The following is a 9,934-nucleotide window of genomic DNA, read 5'->3' as shown; positions in this document are numbered from 1 at the left end:
CCACACGGGTGTCATCCAACGGGGAACACCCCCTGTACCAGCCCCAGCCTTCTCCAAGCACGCTGCCTCACTTTCCCCATTCTGGATGCTGGCTCCAATCCAGTCTGAGTTCTCCCCTGTTTTCCATGTCTAAGGACAGGAACTTGTCCTGGTCAGGGTGTAAGGCCTTAAACTGCACATTGATCTGGGGGGCTGTGACTGGGATTCCAGCAGGGAATTCACTGTTTTACAAATAAAAATTATTCCAGGGAGCTGCTGCTTCACCACACAGTGTCAGCAAAAGAGAGAAAACACTAAAGGTGTATCCAAAAACAAGGATGAAATGATTCCTCCTGCTTTTAGTGGGATCAGGGCTTATGCTGCCCTGGAATGACAAAGAACTTCTCCCTCAGCCCCCCAGAGAGCCCTCGAAAAGCCAAAGTGCAGCAGGGAAGGAAGGAAGGAAGGGCATCTGCTGGGGCAGCACAGGTCCAGCTGCTCATGGGGACTGGGAATGAGTGCGGAGCCAAAAGCACCTTCCCAGGCTGGAGGGGCTTGCCTAAAGCACCACCTCTGGGAAGCAAAGGGCTATGGAAGAAATGGAGTGGGAATTTACAATAATAATCATCATGTATCGGGAAAGAGCAACAACAGAAGCAACAATCATTCCAAGGGAGCAGGAGGGATGCGGAGCTTGAAACGAGGTTTGAGTGAGGCAGCAGCTCCTGGGAGTTCTAACCCACAGCTCCAGCTCTGCGATTCCAGGAGCACTGCAAGCTCCTACTGCCCCGTCCCCGGCTTTGCCTCCTGCCAGTACTCGGCACCTCGGGCACGGTTGGGTGCGAGTGCTCCAGTGCTGCTGCCCCGAGGGAGTGGGAAAATGGCCATTAAACCACTTCCCACTGGGCTGGCTCCGAGCTCGGGCTGGGGAAAACATTTGGCACCCCTGGCATTTCAATGAAATCAGTTTCCATCACTTTGAAGAGGCACTGAATAAACCCAGGGCACATAAGTAAACCTCTCCCCATAAGGACAGCCCCAGGGAATATACAATTATTCCTATGCCTGGCCAAACAAACCAGCAGCCAGGTTTTGGGAAGAGACTCCAGACTCTTATCTCCTTCCCTGGCTGTAAAACACTTGCAGAGGCTTTGGAGTTCATACAAGCTTGTCAGGATTTGGATGCTTCATGTAAATTCCATTCAGATACTGGAATGGAAGTGTCCTAAAGGCACCTCCACTCAGACTTTAATTTTAAGCCCTCTACCACCAAAGAATTTAGATGTTCTTTTCTTAGGAACACCCCACCTCTGCTTCTTTAGGTGTCTCCACGTGGGACATAAATTAAATGTGGACAAATTTTAGAATGCAGCTTCCAAGTCAAGTTACCTGCTAGGAAATTACTTCAGCTCTCTGGTACCTTGGGCTGTTTTAAACACAGCCTGGCCCTTCATGGCTGAGGCTCTGAGCTACACAACTTGTGAGTGGGCAAGTAGCAGCAGCTGAGGTCTCATCCCAGCTGTACACAAAAACAGGGAGTGGGGGCTGCACTTGGATACGTGCAGGCAGGGTTGGGCCCCTTCTGAAAGCTTCAATCCCTGTTTTCCAGAGATTCAATCAGGGATAATGACATTTTCACAAAGCTCTCTTAAGGCACGTGAAAACCCGAGTAAGAAAATGGAATCAAACCCTTTGTTCCACTGGCCTCACGCCCCAAATTCCAACGGGACAGACAAGTCCCTCTCCTCGGAAGGCAACGTCTCCTACCTGGATCTGTGCCTTCCGCAGCCTTTGGTGGCCGCTGTCTCCATCCTCCCACACCTCCTCATCTTCCTCCTCAGCAGGCCTGGCTTCCTCATCCTGCAGAGCAAGCACAGGGACAGTCACCAACCTGCTCATCCCAAACCTGGCCAGCAGGGATGGACTGCTGGGACCCCCTGGACGGTCACCCCTCTGCTGGGCACCATCCCTGCTCTGCAGTCCATTCCCGTTCCTGGCCTGGCATCTCCTTTGAACGGGATGTTAAACCACAACCACTTGCTCGGCTGGGTTTTGGGACATCAGAGACTCCCCCAAGGCAGTGGACAAAGCTCCTGTTCCCACACCCTCTGCCTCCCAAAGCCCTGCTAGGGCCAGGCAGAGCAAAGGAAACCCCTCACTTCCTGCTGGAAATTTCCTCTTGTGCTCGGAAACCCAGGGAAATCGTGGCTGCCCCATCCCTGGAAGTGTTTGAGGCCAGGCTGGCCGGGGCTTGGAGCACCCTGTGGATGGAATGAGGTGATCCTTAAGGTCCCTTCCCACCCAAACTATTCTGCCATTCCAGGATGATTCTGTGATCTCTCCCTGCATTTATTTTGCATCGCTTCCTCTCTAATTTGAATTCCCAAATCAAAATGAGTTTTTAAAGAAATCATTTAAAATTATCCCAGGAATAAAAAGGGGTGCATCAAACATACAAGAATCATTCCTACCTCCATCAAATCATTATTAATTGGAAGCCTCTTTCCTCATCTCTGTCCTTAGTTTTCCTTTCCTAGGAAACCTTGTGATCCCACAGTTTCTCCAAGAGATTTACTGGGATTGCAGAAAGCTTTGCTCTGTCAGGGAGGCAGGGGGGTTGACAACACTTGTTCCTCTGCATCTTTATCCTTTAACCAGCTTTCCCCCAGAATGGTGCTGCAAGAGAAGTTCAGAATTACTAGAAATGGATCAGGTTCACCTTTTGTCCTCACTCTTTTCCAACTACTTCCAAATTCTTGGAATTATCCTCAAATGAGGCCTAGCAAGCTACTGTGAAAACATCGATCAGAGGAACATCCTGAAAAGAGAAAACCACATCCAGCAGCAGCCAAAACAATCCCATTGCTATTCTTACCTGGTCTCCAGGTGCTCCTGCCAGAGCTCCCAACACCCATTGCCATTTTATGAGGGTGAGGAGGCAGTTTTGGACGTGTTCTTTGCCATGGGATGGGAAAACAGAGCCCAGAGGGTCTTTGTGTCCCTTCCAAGCCACCCCATGATTCCATGATACCATCAGCACCTATACCAATTCCATTCTGGAAAGCCCAATTCCATTCCTCCCATCAACTCAGAATTTCTCCCTTCCTCTCTCTGCTCCACATCAGGCATGTGTTGCCACGTGCCACAGGCATGGGATGCCTCAGCATTGCCTGGGAATGCCACTCAAGGCTGCCCTTGTGGCCTCAGCGCTCCAAAATGCCCAGCTGGCTCCCGTTCCAGCTGGGAATGTCCCAAACAGCAGCGTGGGCTGTGCCCTCTGCCATCCCACCATTGGGGCAGCTCCCATAGAATGTGACTGACTTACTGGGTTTGCAATTCCTGGCTTAAAAGTCAGGTGGTTGAATATCCTCTCCTGGGAATATCCAGAAGACCAGAAGGCTCCCTGGAAGCCACAGGTCAAGGACAGAGTCAGATGAACGATCCTGAACTGGTTTTCAGGGGATGCATCCCCAGCCTGTGGCTGCAAAAACTCCAGAGCTGTTCCTTCCCCTTGGGACAGCCAGGGAAAACATCCCCAGCATGGATTTCTGACAGGAAAAACCTCACTGCTCCAGGCTACTTGGCTCCTCCCAAATCCAGGCCAGCACTCCAACAGGCTCTAAGGACAAAACAACAGGAAAGACCATCTCAGGGCACACGCCACAAGCTGGGCATCACATTCCTCACTGGAACTGGGCTGTTCCCACATCCCTGTGACAGTTGGGAGCATCTCCCGTTCCTCGCTCTTCCATTCAGGACAAAGAGACAACAGAGCTGTCAAACAGCCAGTGTGTAACCCCAACAATCCAGGGAAAACCACCTTGCTCTGGGGAGAAACATCATGCCCAGTTATGGAAAAAACCAAAGAGCGGTACTGGGAACACTCCCAGGCATGGAGGCTCCCAGCTCCAGAAATGCAGCTCACAGGCTTCTTCCCATGGGAACCCCAGTATTGCCCGGGATTGGGCTCAGGGAAAAAGTCCTGCCCATTCCACCACTCTGGCACAGACACCCCAGGAAGGTGTCCCTGACCATGGCAAGGGGCTGAACAGGATGGTCTGTAAGGTTCTTCCCAGCACAGACCACTCCAGGAGTTTAAGGTGGATTCGAGCAGCTCCTGAGGACATGAACACCACCCACACCTCCCACCTGGCTCAGCCCAGAGTCCATCCAGCACTCACAGAGAGCTGCTGGGAGCTGAAATTCTCCCTGCTCCCCCTGCCTGGGAAACCCTGCCTCCAGCTCCTGGGAAAGAGGAGCTGCATCCTGCTGGGTGCTCCCGGCTCTGGGCAGCTGCCGCCTTCAGGCGGGGGGATGGCTCGGGCAGCTCCGGTGACTGTTCCACCTCGATGATTTTGTGTTTTCCTGCATTTCCCTGGGCTGGAGGGGAGCAGGGAGTGCGGGAAGGCAGCGGCAGGGAGGGCAAGGAGTGCGGCCGGGCACCGCACGGCGCAGGGGGGCTTCTGCTGGGAGTGGAGGGGCGCGACCCGGACGGAGACGTCCCCGCCGCTGCCGGCCACTGCCCATGGGGCTCCTGCCCGCCCCCGGCGCCACTGACCCCACACCCCGTGTCCCCACACTGGGAGCCACCATGGAAAATCATGCTGAAACCTCTAATCCTGAGCCTGAGCCTTGACCTTTTACCCCCCCTGACCTTTGACCCCTCGACCCATTCCTTGACAACCTGACCTTTGATCCCTGACCCCTGACCATCCACCTTTACACCTTGAGCCCTGCCCTTTGACCCCCCCCAACCTGAGCCCTTTGACCCTTGCCTTTTGACCCATGACACCTGACCCCAGGACCTTTGACCCCCCTGAGCCCTGTGACCTTTGCCCCAACCTTCTACATGTGACCTCTGTGCTTTGACATTGACCACCTTGACCTTCGACCCCTGGACTTTCACCTTTGATTCCCTGACCCCCCAACCTATGCCCTGACTTTTGTCCCTTTATCCCCTAACCTTTAACCCCCTCTACTTTATACCCCTCACTGCTATTACTGCCTGGAACCCCTCACTCCTGCTCTACACGCCCCAGCCCTCAACCCGTACCTGTCACTCTCCAGCCTGCAGCTGTCATCCCTAACTTTTTGGTGTGGGGCTTGTCCTCCTCTGAGGGTTCCAGGGTTATCCCAGCACCAGGGTTACTGAGCTCTGCTGCAGTGAGGGTTCCAGGGTTGCTGCACTGTGCTGCTGGTGGGGGGAAAATGGTGCTGTCAGGGGTGGTATGAGGGCTGGTGCACCTTTTCCCTGTATTCCTAACCTCCACTGGGTACTCTCCACCCTGTTAGGGAGGCTGTTTGTTTGGCTGCACCCAAACCTTGGCGATGAACATCACCTCGCAGACAGGACGGGACCAAGGAAAAACAAAACCCAGATGGGGGAAAAAAAACCTCACAGCTGGCTGTTTTCTTATTATAAAGTTAAAAATCAGTTGAAAAAACTGGAAGGCAAAAATCCCACACACAAGGTTAGAACCAGTCACACACGCTCTCACAGACTGACACACGCAGACACAGACAGACACACACTCTCACAGACAGACACCCTTCTTCAGCTTACACACTGATTTGCAGCCCTTACTCACAACACTCCACCGATGAAGACGCTTCAACACATCTTCCAACTGCTGCTCCCTGACGTGGAAGGGTAGATTCTGGGAAAAGCGGTAGCATCGGTGACTGCAGGGATCAGAATCGGCCTCGGGGACCTGCAAGACAACATGAGACAGTCTACAAGTAGCTGACAGCTCGGAGTTATCCCCATACACCAGGCCCATAAGTTTTCTACACAAAACCCCACAGCCAAGAGATGAACCACAAAGTTTTACAACTGTTCGACCCAGCCACGACTCTAAGTGCCAGGGCAGGGCAGCTCCAAGTGTAAGCACACCAAATAGAAGCAAAGATGACACGAGGACTTGAGATAACTCTCCAGAAGATAAATTCTAGACCCGATATGCTTTGAGGCAATGGAACCTATGGAACTACCACAGTGAGGAGGGTCTAATACACTTCATAGAGAAGTCCATGGCCCATGAAAGAAAAGATACTACCAAAAGTGAGAAGGAAGATGGAGGAGAACATCTTGTGTACTTCTCCTGGTCTCCAAAAGCAAAACTGTAAAGATGCCGGAATGAGCCCGATCTGGGAAAGCACGCGAGCAGAGACCCCCGCTGCCCCTACGGCCCAGAGCGAGGCCCATAAAGCACCGAGATGTAACAAAGACCTGTGACACGGGAGAGGATGGACACAAACTACAGAACACAGACACCCATGACATAGCACAGACACGAGCTGAAACTGCCCAGCAACGGGCACAAGATTGCTAGTGGTGCCATGAGGATTTTTGCCTTTTCTTTTATACCCCTGTTGTACCTTTTTACAAATTCTGTATTCCTAGTGCTTTTTGCCTACATTCTTGGACTTGTTTGTCAAGCTGAGAGACTCAACATTTTAGAAGCTTCGTAGCTAGGGATCAGTGTGCCCCAGACCCCACGGTCCTCTCCAGAACACATTCTGTAAACCAAGATAGAACCATCCAGGGGAAGGTTCCTTGGGGAGGGGGGCTCACTTGAGCCTCTCATTGGGGAATCTTTGATAGATATGCTAATTAGTAACACCTATAATGTTACACCTAATGTTGGGGGAGAGGGGGGGACACAGAGACTCGGCGGGGTGCATCTCGATGCATATGACCTGGACGTGTGCACCTAAGGATCCTTAAAATAAATACCAAGGTAAAATCCCTTTTCCCCTTTGAACCGTGTATGACTCTTGATTTTAAGGCCAGGAAAAGGCATCATTTAATCACGTTTCCCTCATTAGAGGAGACAATTAAATGACCACTCAGGTGCACAACCACTCCTGCAGAGCACTTCACTAGACCCCGTTTTGCAATAACTCCCCCAGGCTGCAAAGCCCCGTTTGCCAGGGACCTGAGAGAAGAATTCGGTAGTTTTAAAGGAATGTCAGCAACTAGGAATACACCTGAGAGGAGTTCAGTAGCTGGGAGGGAGCCCAGGTGACAAATAAACACACAGGCCCCAGCAGAACCAGCTCATTCCAAAGAGTGGCACTGAGGAAGGGCCTGGGCAGTCCCACAGGGGCAGGTGGGTGCCTGGCTGCCAGCACTGGGAACGTGGGAATGCTTCAAAGCACCGGCACTCCTGAGAAAATGACCAAACAAGGCCGTCATAAGGCAAGAGATGAGCCGGGGGGACAGTGGGTCCCACACCTGCCCCTTTTCCCTTTCCACTGTACAGCATCTGCCCAGGCTGTGAGCGAGCTTTGGGCAGAAGCACTCAGTTCTCCCCCAGAATCCAGTGAACCACTTGCTCATCTCCAGAAGAGAATCACAGGCACAGCACTGAATGCACCGATAGCCGGCTTACACCTCTCAACACTTTCTCGCTTTGGTTTGTTCATTGAAAAATGGCAAAAAAGGAAAAAAGTCAGCCCAGAGCCCAGGAACGTTAAGCGACTGCTCTTTTACAAAGTCCAACACAACCCCCCCCAAGGATGAGGCTTTACGTAAGAGCCACCTACTCCGTCCGGACGGGATTGTGTCCGGACCCGCGACTCTTCCCTCGCTGACCTTCGGCAGCAGCCGGCGGAAGCCAATTCCCCGAGCACGGCAGCCCCGCGGAGCCGCCCAGAGCCGCCGGCCGCCCCCAGAGCCCCGCAGCCCGTGCCGGTGCTGGCCCGCTCCATCCCGGAGCGGCTCCGGCCGCAAACCGGGAGAGCAAAGGGGAAGGAACAAAGCCCTGACAAAGCCAATGAGCGGAACACCATTCAACCCATCAGCGGGGAGGGCAGCGCAGCGGCCCCGCCGGCCCCGAGCCCGCCCCGAGTCCCCGTTCCAGGGAATGCCCCGGGTTGCGCTGCCCGGGGAGGGACCCCCGCCCTCCCGGGGTGTCCCCCACAGCGGGGCGCGAGCGCGGGGAAAGCCGCGGGTCCCGGCGGGAGCTGCGCCTGGAGCGGCCGATGCCGCCCTCGGGCCCGCCGGTGCCGCCCAGGGGGTGCCGGGATGTGCCGGGAGTGCCCGGGGCGGGGACGGCGCGGCCCCGGCGCTGCCCCGGTGCCGGCGGGAGGCCAGGCCCGGCCGCGCTCACCTGCGCTGGTCGCTCCGCTGGGCCCGCACCATCTCTTGGCTGCCGCCACCGGCGAACGACGGAGGAGCCGCGGAGCCGCCGGCGAGTCACGGAGCGCCGGGGGGGGCGCGGGGCGGGCCCGGCGGAGGGAGGGGGGGGCGGCTGCCAAGCGGGCGGCCGATCCGGAAAGGTCCCGGCGGTCCATGGCGGGCTGGCGGCTCGCAGGGCTCGGGCAGGGCCGCGGCTGCGCTGGGCCCGATCCCGGCCCGGTCCCGCCTGGCGCTTCCCGGCGGCTCCCGCGCCGCCGCCGCCGCCCCGATCACGTGACGCGCGGGGAACCACGTGACCCCGGCGGAGCGCGCGCGCAGGGGGCGTGGCGCGGGTCAGGCCCCCCCTCCCCGCGGGGCGGTGGGAGAGTCACGTGGCGCAGCGCGCGCGGAGCGACACGGGGAACAGCGGGACAGACCGGGAAACACCGGGACACCCCGGGACAGACCGGGACGCACCGGGACACACAGGGACACACCGGACACCCCGGGACAGGCCGGCAGAGGAGCAGCTTCGGGGTGACCCAGCGGGGGCCGCCCAGTGCCTGAAGGGGCCGCAGGAAAAGATAGAGAAAGGATTTCCAAGGGACGGAGGGACAGGACACAGGGAATGGCTTCCCAGTGCCAGAGGGCAGCGATGGATGGGAGATTGGGAATTGGGAATTCCTGGCTGGGAGGTGGGGGAGACCCCGGCAGAGTTCGCCCAGAGCAGCTGTGGCTGCCCCTGGATCCCTGGCAGTGCTCAGGGCCAGGCTGGACATTGGGGCTGGAGCAGCCTGGGACAGTGGGAAGTGTCCCTGCCCGTGGCAGCGGTGGCACTGGATGAGCTTTAAGGTCCTTCCAAGCCCAAATCGTTCTGTGAGTCTTAGAGCCCTGAAATTCTCATGACAGAGGTGGAACTGCAAGAGCTTAAGGTCGCTTCCCAAAAAACCCCCATTGCACGAGTCTGCAGCTTCTGGAGCCCTCGGTGCATTGAAATGCAGTTTCAGAGGAGCTCCGAGGAAATGGTGCTTTGGGGAGAGCAGAGCGGCTGGAACAGAGGAACAGGAACAGTCTCCTGGAGCGAGCCCTTGTGTCTCAGAGAGCGGGATCGGCTCGTTCCTAACGCACCTGGTGACTCCCAGAGCGGAGGATGGAAACGCAGCCCTGGTCCGAAAGAAACCCTGCCCGGGAGCGCGGGCTGGGATTGGGAGCCGGCAGAGGGAGCTCGGTGTTAAAGAGGCTCTTTTGGCTGTAAAGGTGCGCCTTTGTCTCTCTGCGAAGCACCCGGCCGTAGCGGCGTTTTTGCTGCTGTCTCCTGATTTTATTAAACTTTCATTAAACTGTCCCTTTTCTTCAACTTTCCTTCAAATTCTACAAAGAGTGAAGCTCGTTTTTCACGGCCGCGCGGTTGGAGCGGCACCAGCGCTGATCCCTCCGCGGGCAGGATCGCATCACAAATAGTCCCTCCTGGCGGATCACTCCGCGTGGGGCCGCATCACCGGTGATCATCACCGGTGATCCCTCCGCGGGCAGGACCGCATCACAAATAGTCCCTCCTGGCGGATCACTCCGCGGGCGGGCGCCATCACCGCTAATACGAGTATTTATAAATTCCAAAGAACTCGTTAACGCAGAAGAAAGCAAGTACGCTTCATGCTGGGTGGGAAACATAGGGTCTAAGGGATAAGAATTTTAAAGCTGTCAGAGACCCAAGGAAAGGCGCAAAGGGGAAACAAGAAAGAGAAGGGCTGGGACCCCTGGAAGCATCGCCCCCTCCATTGCCGCCTGCCCCCCCCAAGCCCAGGCTCCTGTGGCGCCGCTCGCAGCTGCAGC

At 56.0% G+C, this 9,934-nt stretch overlaps 1 protein-coding gene across 1 annotated transcript; it reads right to left on the bottom strand.

Moving 5' to 3' along the window:
• Positions 1-2,661: 2,661 nt before the first annotated feature.
• LOC138110965 (uncharacterized) lies at positions 2,662-9,687 on the bottom strand. Its single transcript, XM_069016109.1, has 4 exons — positions 9,614-9,687; positions 8,094-8,466; positions 5,568-5,690; positions 2,662-3,598 (listed from the first exon to the last, which is right to left on the bottom strand). Exons 1-4 carry the CDS (start codon positions 9,685-9,687, stop codon positions 3,140-3,142), a joined length of 1,029 nt encoding a protein of 342 aa, XP_068872210.1. The 3' UTR covers positions 2,662-3,139.
• Between the last annotated feature and the right edge of the window lie 247 nt (positions 9,688-9,934).

The sequence above is a fragment of the Aphelocoma coerulescens genome, chromosome 5 (assembly GCF_041296385.1).
Source record: "Aphelocoma coerulescens isolate FSJ_1873_10779 chromosome 5, UR_Acoe_1.0, whole genome shotgun sequence".
Taxonomy (NCBI): Eukaryota; Metazoa; Chordata; class Aves; order Passeriformes; family Corvidae; genus Aphelocoma; species Aphelocoma coerulescens.
Note: the sequence above shows the minus strand (reverse complement) of the source record. Positions and strands in the feature narration are given on the sequence as shown.

Bases quoted from the DNA above. Each gene is read 5' to 3' on its own strand.
- LOC138110965 (XM_069016109.1), bottom strand. From the start codon at position 9,687: ATGGCGCCCGCCCGCGGAGTGATCCGCCAGGAGGGACTATTTGTGATG. The intron at 8,467-9,613 runs GTGATGATCACC...CCCCGCGGGGAG, and splicing joins TGCCCGCGGAGGGATCACCG to GGGGGGCCTGACCCGCGCCA. The intron at 5,691-8,093 runs GTGAGCGCGGCC...GTTGTCTTGCAG, and splicing joins CAGCGGAGCGACCAGCGCAG to GTCCCCGAGGCCGATTCTGA.